The sequence below is a fragment of the Porites lutea genome, chromosome 2, assembly GCF_958299795.1.
Source record: "Porites lutea chromosome 2, jaPorLute2.1, whole genome shotgun sequence".
NCBI lineage: Eukaryota > Metazoa > Cnidaria > Anthozoa > Scleractinia > Poritidae > Porites > Porites lutea.
This window is the reverse complement of record NC_133202.1, coordinates 18,976,373-18,994,859: the sequence shown is the minus strand read 5'-3', so window position 1 is coordinate 18,994,859 and position 18,487 is coordinate 18,976,373. Positions and strand designations below refer to the sequence as shown.

General features: G+C 40.2%; 1 protein-coding gene across 1 annotated transcript in view; it reads right to left on the bottom strand.

Moving 5' to 3' along the window:
* Positions 1-18,487, bottom strand: part of LOC140927961 (U3 small nucleolar RNA-associated protein 4 homolog) — an 82,848-nt gene that overhangs the window by 20,197 nt on the left and 44,164 nt on the right. Inside the window, exons 15-20 of the mRNA XM_073377667.1 lie at positions 18,353-18,448; positions 17,702-17,731; positions 17,355-17,453; positions 9,899-9,962; positions 9,404-9,507; positions 8,629-8,724 (exon numbers count right to left, since the gene is read on the bottom strand). Coding sequence (XP_073233768.1) covers positions 8,629-8,724; positions 9,404-9,507; positions 9,899-9,962; positions 17,355-17,453; positions 17,702-17,731; positions 18,353-18,448 — 489 coding nt within the window. The remainder of the gene's footprint in view (positions 1-8,628; positions 8,725-9,403; positions 9,508-9,898; positions 9,963-17,354; positions 17,454-17,701; positions 17,732-18,352; positions 18,449-18,487) is intronic.

Genomic DNA, 18,487 nt, shown 5'->3' with positions numbered 1-18,487 from the left:
TGTGATTGTATTATGATATATGCCCTGAAATACTATTACGAAACCTGAATTGGTCTTCCTGTCGTGTCTCCCACAGGACACCCAACAATACAGATGTATGTCTGATGGATGTCTGTATGTCGTGCAAATTAATGCAATGAACAAAATCGATCTGAGTAGCAATAAACTATTGTATCCTTGATTAAAAATTACTGATATATGAAATAAGTAACAAAAATGTGCGAGAACATACATGCCATAAATTGTTCTGCTATCGTCATACCTGAAGTTTGAATTTACTGTATTGAGTAACGTCAGTACAATCTTAAGAGAAAGGTTTCTTCAGCAAATTGAAAACGTAAAATCTTTGAAGTTCACAGAAAAATATCATTCGACATCGCATTCCAAGTCAGGTGGGGCTGAATTCACGCAGCTGTAGCCCTTGCATTCTCCACAAGCAGGTGAAGAGTCCAGACCGTTCTTCCTACACGTACATTCTGTGTACTGCAGCCTTTTTTTACAGTTACATCTTACAATTTCCAGAAGAGACTCTTGAGCTGGTGGTAATTCTGTTCTAACAGGTAGAAGCTTTCCAGAAGGCAATTTCCACCCCCAGTCCTCAGGCTTCAACAATACTCCTTTCCATTGCTGTATCTGAAAGTAAACCATCTGACTATGATAGGCGGCTCTCAGGCTGTAAGAAAGATTTTCCTGTGGCAACTTTCTGACAAAATCTTGTATAGGGCAGTGAGTTAAGGCTTTCATCAGCTGGCTTGTTGTTATACAGACAGAGCAATGCTTTCTCTCCCGCTTCAACAACTCCTTCCTTAGTAGAGACGGCACGGTTAAAAACGTCGGCTTGCTCACGAAACAATGCGTCTGTTTTAATCTTGTGGAGAGCTACTCCTTTTCCAATGCCGTAGATACTAGAAGTCGTGTCGCATCCAAGCAATGCCTGAACAAACAAAGCGTTTTTGAAAACGGGGGGACCAAGCAAGTTTTGTCTCTATGATGTTCCATACCCTCTTCGTCTTGGAACTTTGCTTGGGCTCGGGCCTGAAGAACAAATCGTGAGCATCCATTTCCGCATAGAAGCAACGTAGCACCAGGAGGTCAGTATCATCACGACAAGAACGGTCGAAAGTGATCTCGCAGACTGAATGGCGGTCTGGGCAATGAGAAGACCTGCATCCCCTGCGGCGCGGTTAACCGTACATCCCGACTGTTGCAATCTTTCTCCTAGATGAAGAATAAACTTTTGCTTGTTCACCCTGTTAGCAAGAAATTCCTCTTTCTTTACCTTAGCAACCATGCTACTATCAAAAGCAACTGTTGGCGTGGATAAACTTGTACGCCTTTGGTGAGTACAATCCTTGGTGGATGGCCCATTCTTATATCCATCGAATACGACCGTGGCCTTTCCATACCTTTGGACAACGCACTGAACATAAACGGAATAAATGGCGTCGTATGTAAAACTGCGATGCCATGAGACACGATGAATAAGGGCACCTCCATCAAGAACAAAATGAACGTTTCCTGTAACTTCAGTGGACGTGTTTTTAACATCAGTCCAGATTGCATCTGCTAAGGCTGGTTTGCTCGCTTTTCTGGGTAGTAGAGACGTATCGAATAGGGCATGCGGGTAGCTGCACAACTCGTACTTAAACATTGACTTAGGATTGTCGAACCGTCCTCCAGTGGCAATAATACTAAGTCTCTGAAACAATAGCTGAGGGTCCACCTGGATTTTGCCATCATCAAACTTCACAGCTGCTTTTGAGGCCATTGTAACTACCTGATCTTTTCTTCGAAAGGAATGATCATACACATTCTTGCCTGTTAACGAACTTAGTATTTTCTCTCCAACTTCCTTCGCTTTATCAGCGTTAACGTTATCCTCTGCTACAATGCCGGTCGTGATGCTGCGTAATGATGGATCTGCTCTGAACCGATTTCTCAGAGAGAGAAAAGTAACGATCTCATGAGCATCTTTATGGCCGCGTTTCTGTCTCGCTTTCGTTGCTTCCTTGTGCTGCTCACTTGTATTGTTTACAATGTCAGTTGGATTTTGCATGGCACCGTTAACCTCTGCACAGGCAGGCATGGACATCACCCAAGCCAAACGTTGTGCTTCGAACATCCCTCGACCTCGGGTAAGCCCACCACTTGTCTTTAAACTACGCATAAGGACCTACTCTATAACCAAGTCAGTAGAAAGCCGAGACCAGTAACGATCACGTTTGCGCACAACATGCAGGCCATCTTGAAAACTCTTATGCACATCGGGGTGTGTTTTGTGGAGGTCACACATAAGTTTTAAATAAAGGTATGCGGATTTCACGTAATTATACACACACACACACACACACACACACACACACACACACACACACACACACACACACACACACACTATACTTTATTTCATGCACATCATTTTGCCATCTCCACCCGCAAATAGCAAAAGCTAGACGAGGCGGGCGGAGAGGAAAGGTTACAGCAGTCATAACAGATAATATAATAATTGTAAAGTAACTAAATAAACTATGTCGATAAATAAGAATTACAGAAAAACAAGCTAAAGTTACAAAGTATATAGTCTTACAGAATGATATTACAATCAAATTTACTACTAACAGAAACCTATCGATTATTAGTACATTGAGTCGAAGATGCAGAATTTGGCATTTTTTTTGTAGGAGAATTCAACATAATCGTCCTCTGCCTCCATTATCGAGAGCAAAAAGTCATAAAAAATTTTTTTAAAAGCTCCTTTGGAGAGTTGACGAAATTCGTTAGGAATTGCGTTCAAAAGTTTAGCTCCTAACCTGGAATAAGAATCTTGATTTTATTGTGACCTGCAGCTGCAAAATAGAGCAGCATTTCGCGGACTGTTTGGAGATGAAGATTCCAATTGCCTGTCCGTTCAGCTTTAATAAACGTGCGCAATGTGTCTACCTAATACATGTATTGGATCCACATAGTGGCTGTCCGCTGATTGTGCATGGAGACTCTCTTGCTTTCTAGCTTTTCTGCAACCTTTAGAAGAACTTCAGTGGATCCAACCTGCTTTGCCTGCGTAGTGTCCTTGACGAGTCCTTTGTACAATTCCTCTACCTTTTTGAGGTCCTGATCAGCAGCTTGTACATCAGACGCATTCAGTTCTCCTTCTTTATCCGCAAGATTAACACCTGTTTCAGTGTCTAGCCCTATAGTCGCTAGTTAGGGACTACCAAACGTTATATTCACTAACAATGCATTAAGAACGGAGTCAACTAAAAAGTGACCTCTGACTGCTCTGGCCAATGCTTTACCACTTAGCATATGACCCACTGCATTCGTTGCGTACACTAATTCAAGAACCTCTTTCAAACCAGAACCCGACATTACGTGCCCAATACAGCCAAGAAAGCTCATTTCAATATGCAGACCTCCTAACCACAGAACAACCGACTTAAGGTCACTACTTTCAGGCTCATTTGTGACGATGATCATTGCCTTCCACCAAAGGGGCTGATCAAATGTTACAATTGGTGTCACACTGTAACGCTTTGGGTGGTCACATATGAATGAAAGTGTGGAATACACGCACGTCACAACGGTGGGTTGCAAGTCTATCACTGAAAGAAAACCGATCGTTGACTGGCCAGGGTAATGCCCTTCACAAACCATTTGCATGAACCCCAACCAGCCAGGAGTCATGTCGAGATTTTCTGAGGCATCTTCTATTCTCAAATCCTTCAACTCTTTGTAAAACAGCGGTGTGGTGTGTCCTGCTTGATTTCTGTAATGACAAATATTTATTTCTCCGGCTGCAGCCAATTCCTCGGGAGACACATCTTTCTTTGGTACTAACTTGCTTATTCTTCCACCAGGAGTAATTGTTGCAATGATACCCATTCCATGAAATGTTCCTTTTCCGTCCAAAGTTCTTGTGTTGTGGTCTACGTTATCCGCTACGTACTGAATGAACTAATCTGAGATATGACCTGGCAAGTCCGTACCTTGAGCCACGGCTGCATTTCGCTCGTATTGCAATACCGTGGCATACGACGAGCAGAATCCATGGGCATGAAGTGAATCGATTAAGAATTTAGATCCGAAATGATGATGCATCTGTATACCGAGTCCAAGATGAAGAGGTGCTAATAGTACTCTTGGTCCAACTGCTTTCATAATCGCTTGGCCAATTGAAGCAACCTTTAAGTCAACATCCTTGCCTACAAAAAGAGTTCTCAAGAAAAGCTCCAGGAGATCAAGGACAAAGTCTAAAGCTGACTGAATAGAAGACATCTCGACACTGGATGGATAATTTTCACTTGTGACATCTATTTTTTTTAAAATCACTCTTGATTAGATTTGCTGCAGCTTTAATGATTTTGGTCTTCTCTGCCTCACAATCTTCCTTTTTTGGTTGGGAAAAGAACTCGTTGATTATTGAAGTCGCTCTACTTTGGAGAGTGACTATATTAGCTTGCTTCTTTGTTGTAGTCATCACAATTCTATCACCAAAATGATCTCGCAACTTCTTTTTCATGTACACACCACTATAAGCTTGTTCCTCTGAATTTTGGAGAAATTCTTCCATCTTCTCATCATTTTCCTCGACAAAATGAGCAACTTTCAAAAATGCTGTGTTTTTAGCAGCGTCTTATGGCCTTCCTTTCGGTAACCTCTTTGTTTTGTTGGGGGTGCTGTTAGCTACATATTTATGCGGGATCTGTTTTCCAGTGCGAAAGTTAACGCTACATCCCTGATGGTACATGGCATCCGCGCCACAAAGATCCAGAGCATACTCGATTCGGCCTAACACTGTTATCCACCATTCGTCATTTCTTGCTTTGCAGACCTGAGCTATTGAATTTTGAAACTGTTGAGTTTTTATTGTAATAACATCAAAGCCTCTCTTTTTCCCGTCGTATTTTGCTGTCAGGCCACAGAAAACGCAATTCTCTTTGTAGTCAAAAGCCGTAGTAACAGAACGTCGGCTGATAGCAGGTAATTCTTTTTAACAACAGTTGCCTTCTTACGTGACGTGGCATTCTTCTTCATGGGTCGACACAAATCTTTACGACATTTTTGACGAACAGCTTCTCCCGGTTCTACTGCAATGAGTCGTTTAGCGTTTATACTATCGATACCCTTTTTGGTTAAAACAGCAGCTTTTTCCCCATCATGTATGGCTTCGAGACAGATGCAACATGTTTCCATTGTCAAAACAGCACCAATTTAATGTGACCACACCGAACATTTGGCAAAAACAAGAAATCACACATTACCCTTGATTTACATTTTTATTGTTTTTCACTTTGTTTTCGGTGCGCGTAAAGGTGGCAAAACTGTGAAAAAGATTTATTCAAGGCTATCAAGTACATGCGAGATGATGCGCCATACCTGTCACTGTTCAAATTTCTAAGCACATTCACAATTTGCGTGAGTCTTTTTTGTTTTCAACTCAAAACATGAATGGTCTACAAATAAGTAAAGGTGTTTTACTCTTCCCTAAAATTTATTATATTCTTTTATCAACCTTAAGAATGATTGCTATTTTCGCGATTAACACAAGCGTGCCTCTGCTCCCTTTATCTATATGGGGTTCCTGTGCAAGGACATTGAATCCCGGTTTATTTATATCTGGTTGGTAACATTTCTTGAAACAAGCGAGTTGTTTGAGTTATTTTTTATTTTTTTGCTTGCAAGACTATGAACATAGTAATTTGCCTTTTTTTGCTAAGAAAACATTTTTTTCCAAACCTGGGTGTTCTGTGCTAAAAGCTATAACAGTTACTGCGCTTAATTTTCACATCTTGCCCCAAACGGATTCTGAGGGATTCTTAGTATATTGCTATTTAGACTACCCGTGACTGAATAACGGTGAAATTTCTTCTGTTGCAATTAGTTTGATGTTGACCCTCTAAATTTCATAGATTGACTGGACTAATCGTCCCTCATTGGATTATCCACTCGACCTAACAAAATCGACCAATCAAAATAAAATGGACATAAAATAAAGAAAACAGCAAATTCAGATGACCTCTTAGGAAACATGCAGTTAAAACTGTCTTTCTACGATTGGTGCATTTCGATCCTCTCGTCAACAAAATGTCCGACGCCAATCATCTTAGCGGACCTCTTAGGAAACGAAAATTTTCTTGAACGGGTTCAAAAGGTCATTGTTTGTAATTTGTGATTGGTCGATTTCGATCCGTTTTGTGAGTTTCTGTGTTTCAAGGCTCGTTGCTTGTGATCTTATTGTGACCAAAACCTGACGTTAATATCCCAAATATTTTTGACAGATTTCATCCCTGGACTTCAGACTTCAAAATTTCAATGAGGCAAAAATACTGAAGATTCAGATTAACTGTTGAGATCGTAAGAGTGCGATAAAGTGCCGTGTACTAGCAGAGCTTTCTTTCCTACATGCCTCTTACCTTGTACAAGACGTTCGCATGGCAGACATTCGCCTCGCTTTACTTGTTTACTTGCCTTGTTTACGTTAGCACGTATTGCGTGCCTATTGCACATTTGCGTCAAAACAAGCCGTTTCCATTACTCTATTTGGCCACACCCAAATAATAAGTGTTTCTATATGGTCATTTTCTTTTACTAAAATATCTAGGAGAAGTCGACGAATTTCTCTTTTAAATTCCTTCTTGGGTAGGTTTCGCAAGCTACACGGTATCTTATTCCACAGTTTTACGCCAAATCTGGAAAAAGAACGCTTATGCATCTCAACCTAGTGCTTTGTACGTAAAAATTGCCGGAGGTAGATGATCGTGTATTGTATGTATGTATGCTGGAGGTTTTTTGAAATAATTTCAAGATATTTAGAGGAGCGTTATTATTATTGATATCATGCATAAAGTTGGAAACATACTCATAATATAGAAACGACAGAGGCAGAATATTGGCATCAACCAAGAAAGGAATTGCATGATCGCGTCTATCAGCGAAAAATATCATACGAGGGGCTCTTTTTTGAAGAATTAAAATTTTATTAAGATGCGTCTTCAGAGACTGGCCCCAGGAAGCAAGTCCGTAAGTTAAGTAAGGATAGATTAACGACTGATAAATATTTAAAAGTATACATCGTGTATTGAAGTGGCGTGGTTTGGCAATCAGGCCAACAGTTTTACTAATTTTACTGGCAATAGTATCAATATGGAATTTCCAGGAAAGATGTTTATGAACGAAACCGCCAAGATATTTAACATAATCTTTTGATTCAAGTCTTGCATTTCCATTTTTCTGACTAACGTCAGAAATAATATTACCGCTAACAAGACAATGCAAACAATCAATGTAAACCGTTTGCATAGAGTGCAAGACTATGTATAGCGAATAAAGACAATAAATACTTCCAGACTATATATAGCGAATAAAAAGGACAAAATATCGTTTAGCTAATCTGGTTTTAAAAGAATATGGTGGAACCGCTGTTCAGGGCACACCCTCTGGACCGAGGCAAGTGTCCGCTGAATAGATGTTGGGCTGGGATGTGTTAATAATTAACCAACGAAGAAATTTTGCCTCGGAATCTGCTGCAATCATTATTTCAAGAAGTTGGACTGACGTTATCTCTGCGACATTGTTTGTGTAATACAACGTTTACGTGAGAAAATTCATCATTGTGATTAAGGCTTAAACTTATCAACCCTCTTTGTGGATAGCCACGTTTTATTTGAGTGTTTAAGTGTCCCCTGAATAGTTCTGAATAGAGGGGTCCTTTAAAAAGAGGTAACAGACACAAAGACTATGCAAAAAATTTTCCGGGACCAATTTTTTTCCCTGAATTTAGGTGTCCCAATGGAGAGGTTCGAATGTATATAGGATTTCAGTTTTATCCACTAATTGACGCCCTTTGGACATACATACGTATATATGCATACATAATTACTTATTAATTGCATAAAGAAGATTAGAAGTTATGGTAAAATAGCAGCAATACTGTTTTAAGAAATTGCCATGACAGACCCTGACAGGCAGTTATTCCCAAGTCAAACAATTTTCCTTTTAAAGTGTCGAAGAGTCTAATTTCCATAAATAGTCGTCAGTCAGGCTATTCCATGATAGCGCCGCGCTGCAACCAAGGCCACGCTTCCCTTTGAGAGAGTGGCTTGGACAAGTCTCGCTTGACAGGGTGAACTGCGCATGCTAAATAAATTTTCCAAGAATCAGTGGAATGGCCTTTAATTTATTATTTTAAACATTCGGCAAGAGGAGAAATTGTCCCCGCGGTGGGGCCTATGTTAGCTTATTTACAGTATGTAAGAGGTAAGTGGCACTTGTGCTGTCACTGGACCTGCTAATCAACCTAGTAGCCCAATTTTGACGCACTTGTAGTTTATCGCTCAAGATAAAGTTAATTTCATCCCAAACAGTATTCCAACAATCAGTGTGGATTTGAAGAGCAGTGCTTTACGAGGTAAAAGATTATGTGCCTTTTAGGGCGACTATGTACTATAAGTGGAGGGATTTCGTTTTCTTACAGGACTTAAATATTGACCGTTTTTCTTAAGAACTCTAATTAACCTGTGCTGATAGAATTGGACTGTGCAATTCACAGCAAAAAGGAGCCATGGTTATTGTTTGCCAAAAAATAATAAAAATAACATCAGTGTTAACTAACAAAAATCATGCTAATACCTGCTTATTGCAGCACACCACAGCCAGATGATTTGATTCTGGTTGGAAAGCCATTGCAGATAACTGAGAATCCAAACGGGGAAGTGTGGTTTTCAGCTGTTAAATAAAACAAAAATAATTTGGTTGTCCGTTTGTTGGTATTGTTCACTAGCTGGCACTGGTTTTGTGGCATCATGCTTATAATCGATGCAGGACGTTCTGTATGTACTAAAGGAAAGGAGGAGTAGCGGATACTACAGCTGATATTGATGAGAAATTCGTTGATCAACATCATTCACTGACAAAATTATTATTGATTCTGCTAGCTTTCAAATAAGAACAAACGCACACAGAAGATAGACGTACAAAATGTATGATAAACATCATTGTGCACAGGTAGAAGCTTGTGACAGTTGAACGTGTATTAATGAGTACCTTGCCAAACCAATTCGTGTTAAGATGAAAACCTGACCTCTATTTAGTGGTCACTTAAGCTTTAAGCATTATTAGCGTTCGCGGGTCCTTTTTCCTAAGTACCAACCATTTCTTTTTTCTTCTCTGTGAAGAGGTACCATATCATTTGCACTGAATACGTTTTGTGTGTGGCCCGTAAAAGTTACTCATTTTCTTGAAACATAACCCGCAGTCTTGCGATTACAACCTCCATGTTACCATCTCCTTTACTTGATTTACTTTTAGTTTGGTCGTACCTGTATTTATTAAACGATAAGTACCCAAGGGTGACCGTCGCATAATACAAGTTTAGCTGTAGCTTCAAACTGTTGTATTTACAAACCTTCATTTTTTTCAAGCTAAATATGTGCACTGTTTGAGTAGAGTCTGAACAAGCTAACCAGTGTAAATCATCGCTAACAGCAACAAGACGAATGGCACAGGAATCTGACAATAGGAAATAAAGAGTACACTAAAATTTTGGATAAACAAATCATATTGAAATAAATTTAATATCAGTGCGTTCGATTCCTCTAACAACTCTGGACAGTTTGCAGGTGCCCTAAGTGGTGTTTGTGCGGCCAACAAGGGATACATGGTCATATCAGTTTCACGAGAAGCCAACTTTAACTCATCAACGAACCGCAAGCATTAACATACAAACCATCGTCCAATATAACTCCACGTCTAGCACTTCATAAACCAACCCTTAACAATATACAACACTACTGTTACTCACAATCCCTCGCACACATTAAAAACTCCGCCTTTTCCTATTACTGTTACATTATTATTCACCAGCGCATGGACAGAAAAATATTTTCCTCGACAAGCTTACCTAAGCTTTGGGGTTGAATGTTTAAAGTATTACTCAACAGGACCAAATCACTGAGGTCTAGGATCTAAAGAAAGAGTAACAATAACTAAAACATTTTTACCTAATTGTAAAGACAAGTTCTTCAGATACCACATAACAGAGAGTGGAAGAAAATAGCACCCTTGGTGTCAGATGCTGTTTATGCAAGCGTTGTTTTTGCTTTCGGTCACGACTTAAAGCTACGTACAACTCCCAACAATGTTGGGAGTTGTTGGCCAACAGAGCACGGGACTTTACGTTTGACCGGTTTCAAACCACTTTTCGCAACAACATGTAACAGGGTGCGCAAACGGACGCAACATTTAACATTCAACAATGTAGGGAGTTGTTGGCCATCAAAGTTGCATCCCTATGCACGGGGCTTTAATAGTGACAAGCGCAAAAAATCTCTTGACCAGAGCGCTATTTGGTTGAAAAGCAAAAAACAAGCAAACTTATGTAAAACCATTGATACAATTTAGTGATACTGGTATTGTAAGTTACTAAGAGAGGATAAAGGGGACAGAGAAGGCATCCCCCATACACACCCTATTCCATAGGTAATTCGTCTCGAGTTATTTTTAGAATCGGGATAAAGTTTCCTCGCGCGCTGCGTGGATTTTTCGTGGAGGTTTCGCATGACTAAACGCCGTGCAAAACATGTCGGGCGAAAGGCAATGAAAGCGTAAAGAGATTGAGAGCATTTCTGAATTTTGAAGCGAAAGGAGTCGGCGCTCACCTGGGAAAAGGGAATCGCTGGACTCTTTGACAAACCGTGAAATCAGTTTAACTCGAAGTTGTCGTAACCTCAGTGCTTTAATAAAATGAGAAATTTCGTCCGTCTATCGAAACCGGTCGTTTGTACAATAAAGCAAGTAGGACGGCAAGTGTTATTTTTGTTGAATAATTAAAGACTAATAAAAGAATAAATATCAAACCAGAAATTACTCTCATCAAACTGCAAATTATAAATGATCTTGAGAGAATATTTAGTGTGTTAAGGATTTCGGGATTTCCCTGCTGTACTGTTAGCTCTATACAACAGAGGAAATAGAGGATATTACATGGCCACGCGGAGATACGTGAAATATTTTTCAACACTCGAAGAGAAATTTCGTATCTCCAAGCGGCCAAGTTAACGTTCCATTTATCATATAAACACCAATGAAATACCAAACCATTTCACTTTAACAGTTTTTTGGTGTGAAAGGCGCGATTTATTATATAGCCATAGCAAAGGTGATATTTTCACATGTGAAGATATCAAGTTTTCGCGCAAAAGCTCACCTGGTATTTCATTGGTGTTTATATAATAAGGGCGATTCTTTTTTAAATTCCGTTTCGCTGACACAGCTTTAGCAGAAATCTCTCTGTAGTCGTCTTCGTCGACAAAACGAATAGCAATATCGCTCTCCGCATCTTCCGCCATTTGCTCCGCGTGAATTCGTGAAGGGCGCGTGGCTCTGAGCGTGGGTCATCCACGCGCAACACATTCGCGCTATGTGATTGGCTGTTGTCTAATCCCCCTTGAGATCTGTGGTGTTAAAAATAACCCGAGACGAATTACCTATGGAATAGGGTGTGTATGGGGGATGCCTTCTCTGTCCCCTTTATCCTCTCTTGAAGTTACATATGGGGTATTCAGTTCCACATTAACATAAATAGAGGATATTACATGGCCGAGTGGGGATACGAAATTTCTCTTCGAGTGTTGAAAAATATTTCACTCGTTCGCTGCGCTCACTCGTGAAATATTATTTCAACACTTTTTTTAATTTATTTTTTAAATTTTTAAAACTAAACTAGTGAGCAGCACTCTGCGAACTGTTGCTGTAAAACTTGTTTATTCTCCTGCGCGTTTCGTCTAACTAACGTAGACTTCTTCAGGGAGTTTTACAATCAAATACTAAACGCCTGTATTTAAGCCATAATATGACTAAAAATAATGAAGGTCGCAAACATTGAAGGTTTGGCCGGATTTACGAAAAGGAACAGGCGCAGCTGTGAAATTTTTTACGCAAGGCGTAAGAATACTTTGGGGCCACGGTTTTAGCTAAAACCGTGGCCCCGAAAAACTTACTTACAAAGATTAGCTAATGTGACAGTAGCTTTGTAACATACGGTACAGTCTATTTCTGGCATAATCCTGTTGATTACATTCCTAATACATGTGTGACTGCAATTAAAAGTAGTCTTGAATACAGTAGCCCGCTGAGACCTATTCTTAGCTTTCTGCAAAAGCCACTTCTTTCTGTCGCTGTATCGTATTTCGCGAAATAGTGGTAGCAAAAATGCAAACGGATACCCTCTCAACCGTAGCCGCTTCTAGAATCTATCCCTAGTCTCCGAAAAAGATTTAAAGGAAGAACTGTTTCTAGCATACCTTATTAATTCCCCTTTAATAAAGGCTTTCTTATTGCTAGAAGGATGAAACGACTCGAAGGGTATATATAGGTATTTGTTAAGGGGCTTCTGAAAAGTGGAAAACTGCAGCACGCTTGAAGACCCATCTCTATAGAGAAATAGATCAAGAAAAGAAATGCTAAGCTCGCTAATACAATGAGTAAGCTTAATACGTTGATCTTTGCTGCCCAAAAATTCTAGCAGGGTGTCCTTAGGCCCGCACCAAATAGCAAACATGTCATCAATGAAACGCTTGTATAGGATAAGATATTGGGAATAATGATCTACAATATCCTTTTCGTGATGATACATAAACGCGTTTGCCACTGTGACAGAAAAAGGAGTGCCCATAGCAATCCCAAACTTTTGATGAAAAATATCCGGACAAAATTCCGAAGATAAATAATTGTTTTCAAAAACAAGCCGGGCGAGCTGAATCAAAAGTGGGGTCTCCGGAGCCCCTGCTTCACGAAGGAGCAGGTCAAGGGCTATAAGCGCCTTCTTAGTGTCAACGTTCGGATAAAGCGATGCGACATCCGCAGTGACAAGGAAACAATCTCCATCGGGCAAGAAAGTATTTTCCAGCAGTTGAATCAGCTCACCTGAGTCGCTAAGTACCATAGGTATGTGTACTTTAGGCTTAATAAGCTCATCAACAAAAGTCCCTAATAGGCCTAGTAATAAACGAATGGGAAGAGGCAATAGGTCTCCCCACCATAGGGTTTTTGTGTATCTTAGGGATAACATAAAACTTAGCCGGACTAACAAAATGATCAAAGCTACGCAAAAATCGAGCTACGCTAGAGGAAATAAATCTACTGTAAATTGTCATAAGCTTTTCGCGAGAATTAATTACATTAAGACGATTAGCATACCAGTCCTGTTGCGTGACTTTATGATATGACAACTCGTCATGCAAATGTCTTAGTGTCTCAGCTTGAACCCAATCCGTGGAAACAAGAGCCGTCCCGAGATTTTTGTCGGTAGGCAAAATTTTAATATTAGGGTTGGATTTCAGCTCGCTAAGTTTCTCTCGCTCGTGCTTTGTGAGGTTGTTCTTCCAATGCGGTTTGCCAGCCACAATGTTTTTAAGCAGCTATTTGCGTAACGCGAAGAGTTTGTCTTCAAGATCGGGATTTTCCCGCGGCGGATTCCAGCCTGTTGGAACGTACAATCTGGGATTGAAGTCCTTGTCTGGCGGGCAGTTGGCGAATTTATCCTGAAGGCGAACTCTTCGACAGAAGTCTTGGATTTGTAAGTCAAACTGAGCTTCGCTAGGGGGTAGAAGCGAGGATCTAAACTTTAGACCCATGCCCAGAACTGTAGCTTGCCGCTCAGTAAGCTTGAGAGAGGTAAAATTATGAATTTCCGAATTCCGTGGAAGCAAGTCGTATAGGGGTCGTTTAGCCATCTTGAATAACCATTTTTCGTGCGCCGAGCGCCTGTCTATTTTACGTGGCCTGAACCTTTTCCTCGGGCGTTTTTTGACCACTTTTGAGGTCGGTTAGACCGTTTGGCAGAGGTTGACCTTTGGCGTTGCTGGGCTTGACCGCGACTTGTGGATCTACTTCGACGTGACTTGCCTTTCGACTTGCCATTATTCCTTCTTTCGGATATGGAAACTTTCCGCTGCGGGTTTTCCTCGTAAGGGCTTGTAGTGCCTGAAGTAAGACCGCGGAGCTCGTTTCGAATAATATCTCTAATAGACTCTTCCGAGGCAACGAAAACCTCGCTATCGTCCATCATTGCCTGACTTCTGTTTTTTTGCCGTTCGGCTTATCTCCGTTTGGAGGGCTTTGGAAGCCCGCGAGACCGCAGTATCTTTGGATAACTTCTCCACAAATGCTACGGGGGGCCTCTACGAGACTGGTCGCTTTTGCGTTCGAGATATCGTTCTTCAGAAGCTGTTCCTTCCAGCGCGCAATAGTGCCATCTATATTGGCAGTAGTAGCACGGATTGCCTCCTGATGATCCTTAACCTCGGAGCGGAGATGATCAATTGTAGCCTCCAGCAATTGTACTTCTGCCTCGCGGATAATGCCGTCAAATTTGGCTTGAAGTGCATCCACGTTTTGACCTTTTGCTTGGACTTTTTTTATCCTGAGGCCAGATGGAGAAGTGCCTTGAGCTGCGTGTTCCTCCAGCAGTTTAATCCTGCCAATGAGACTGGAGTGGGCTTTATCGGCATCAACTCGCATGCGAACTGCCTTTCTAGGGACAGTTTCGATAGTGGAGTCTAGGATGCTGGGAGAGCTATACACTGGATTTGGCTCTGGATCCGACGAATCTGAAGGTCGAGGGCGTTATGTTCCTGAGCAAATATTTCCAGTTGCGTTCGCCATGTGGCTTCTACTAGTATTGACTTGACAATTTTTAAAACTAAACTAGTGAGCAGCACTCTGCGAACTGTTGCTTAAAACTTGTTTATTCTCCTACGCGTTTCGTCTAACTAACGTAGACTTCTTCAGGGAGTTTTACAATCAAATGCTAAACGCCTGTATTTAAGTCATAATATGACTAAAAATAATGAGGGTCGCAAACATTGAAGGTTTGGCCGGATTTACGAAAAGGAACAGGCGCAGCTGTGAAATTTTTTACGCAAGGCGTAAGAATACTTTGGGGCCACGGTTTTAGCTAAAACCGTGGCCCCAAAAAACTTACTTACAAGCGTTTCATTGATGACATGTTTGCTATTTGGTGCGGGCCTAAGGACACCCTGCTAGAATTTTTGGGCGCTCTCAACAGCAAAGATCAACGTATTCAGCTTACTCATTGTATTAGCGAGCTTAGCATTTCTTTTCTTGATCTATTTCTCTATAGAGATCGGTCTTCAAGCGTGCTGCAGTTTTCCACTTTTCAGAAGCCCCTTAACAAATACCTATATATACCCTTCGAGTCGTTTCATCCTTCTAGCAATAAGAAAGCCTTTATTAAAGGGGAATTAATAAGGTATGCTAGAAACAGTTCTTCCTTTAAATCTTTTTCGGAGACTAGGGATAGATTCTAGAAGCGGCTACGGTTGAGAGGGTATCCGTTTGCATTTTTGCTACCACTATTTCGCGAAATACGATACAGCGACAGAAAGAAGTGGCTTTTGCAGAAAGCTAAGAATAGGTCTCAGCGGGCTACTGTATTCAAGACTACTTTTAATTGCAGTCACGCACGTATTAGGAATGTAATCAACAGGATTATGCCAGAAATAGACTGTACCGTATGTTACAAAGCTACTGTCACATTAGCTAATCTTTGTAAGTAAGTTTTTGGGGGCCACGGTTTTAGCTAAAACCGTGGCCCCAAAGTATTCTTACGCCTTGCGTAAAAAATTTCACAGCTGCGCCTGTTCCTTTTCGTAAATCCGGCCAAACCTTCAATGTTTGCGACCTTCATTATTTTTAGTCATATTATGGCTTAAATACAGGCGTTTAGTATTTGATTGTAAAACTCCCTGAAGAAGTCTACGTTAGTTAGACGAAACGCGTAGGAGAATAAACAAGTTTTACAGCAACAGTTCGCAGAGTGCTGCTTACTAGTTTAGTTTTAAAAATTTTTAAAAATTAAAAATATAAACACCATTCAACTATTAAACCATTTCACGTTAACAGTTTTTTGGTGTGAAAGGCGCGATTTATTATGTAGCCATAGCAACAGTGATATTTTCACACGAGAAGATAACATGTTATTTTCACATGTGAAGATACCTAGTTTTCGCGCGAAAGCTCACCTGGTATTCCATTGGTGTTTATATAATAACAAATGTTATAACATTCACTGGTTATCACTACAAATTAGAGGAGTGAGGGATGTTGGAGCAAAGTGGTTTGTAAGCGAGAGTGGGTTTAAGAGGCCAGCGGAGACCGTTTTTTATTCTCTGAATATTTCATGTCTGGTTTCATATAATACATGCATAGTTACATACATACACACTTTATTAACGTGACTAACACTTACCTATAAAGCTAGTTTACAGGTCAGTCACAAAACTAAAAACAAGCCTAAAAACTATATAAAAGTGTTTAGAACGATATATAAAATCATAAAATTGTTAAAACGTATGTACTAAGAAAACCAGGTTAAATTGTGAATAAGGGTCAAAATAAACTTACAACTATATAAAAGTGTTTAAAATGACATAGTACATGAACACTGCAATAAGCTTATAGAAACTATATAATACTTAAATACGAAGAAAAGCTGAGTTAAATTGCGAAAGGGACTATAAACTTGCAAGGTCGAGCTCCTTGAGTCCACGTTTAAAACTGCGGTAACTATCAATGTTTGTTAAATTATTTCGAATAGTGTTCCGTAGTCGGGCAGCCTGGTATCTCCATGACTTGATCCCATACTTTGTTGAATTTACTTTAGGTAATTATAAAATAGCATCACCACGTAAACTGGAATTACGTGCCGTCAATGACTCGGAAATACTTAAACGTAAGTTTCCATTCCCAATTGCTCCAAACACTGTATTTAACATTTTTGCAAGTCTTTGATCAGCGAATGTGCTATATCCATTTTTAACAACTAGTGCCTAATAAGTGGAGATTTTGTCCTGATAAACGAAGCGGAGTGCCCGCTCGTTCAGTTTATTCAGTTTTCTTCTATATTCTTATGGAAAAATAAGTCATAATTTCACACGGTAAATGAATGGTAATGTTCCAGTTGATGAAACAGTACCCGCCTGCTAAATCGACCAAATAAAAATAGTTTTCAGAGGTCAATAATAACCGCCGGTCAATTAATCATGGGCTTTACTCAATAACTGACGTTCTAAAGGCATTGATCAGTGTTTGCTCTCCCACTTCACGAGAACGCAAAACTCAAACATTTTGCAGCAAAAATGTCACAGTATCCTATACATTAAAATATATTTGGCGTAGTATATTTGCCTGTAGGATAGACAGTAAATTTCAAGGTGTAGTATGGCTGAAAATTATCATAGCGAAATGAAATTAGTTCTTCAACAACCTTGTACCAATTCATTAATTAAGGTCAATCATGTAATTACAGTAATCATGTCACGTGCTTCTGGACTCACCTGAATGGAACCCTGTCGTGTTGAACAAATCAGCTTTGAACTGTCAGATGTAAAAACCAGTTGGCTGGCTGGCAATAGCTCAGCAGGTAAAGGTGAAACCTAAGGAAAGAACATCCAGTTAAATCTTTGTTCGCCTCGGATCTTAAGTTATGTTACCCCAGTTTAAGGTACAGTAAAACGTGCAACAAAAAACATGCAGCTAGTTATGCAACGTTGCTGCAAAACGAGATGAATAGCGATGTTGCGCGTTTTACCAGCCACAAATCAAACCTGTCTTGTGTCAAGTCAGGTTGTTGCAGGTTAGGAACTAGAGAGTAGTTTTACCGTAGTTAAATACAGCCACTCACTTTTATCACCTGAGATCGTCCATTTGTCGCCTAGTAGTGAAGAAATAAATCAACGGCGAGTTACGAAACACGTGGAAAAGAATACACCTTCAGTTCCAACTGCTGGGTAAGCTTAAAACAACTGTACCGGTTGTGTTTACAAAACACAGCCCTCAACTTTAATCGGAGGGTAAACTTTGACCAAGTCTACATGCATAACATATTATTCTCTTCAACTGCAACCGTTTCCTTAACTCAAAAATGCTATGGGTGTTCTCACTATATGAGTCATTTTTGTACTTCATCTTCAATCTGATAAATCCAAAGACACGTAAAGTGCTCGTATTTTACACTTGACAACTTCACTCTGGTCTCTTACCAAGCCACACGACTACACTCATTCAAGCATTCATTGTAACAGTTGAACTGCAAGTGTTGTAAGGGGACAAAGTTATTGAACTGATTATTACTACCCACTGAAGTTCACTACCAAAAACGCTTTCTAATCAGAGTTTATATAAGGATCAAAAGACATAGAATCATACTTTGGAACGCCGATATTGCTCGTCCCATTATGACAAACGAGATACATCACCTCAGCCATAGTTGAATGTATAGGAGAGGAGCCAGATCCGAACCTTCGTTACAAAGAATACCCATCAATACACTCACCAAATTTAACTTGAACAAGCTCACATGACATACATCAGAAAACGCTGCCCAGCGTCCACATGTTGAAATAGCACTGCAGACAATGTGGTGATCGCCCTATTATGTTAACAAATGCTACAGTCATTGTCTGAAATC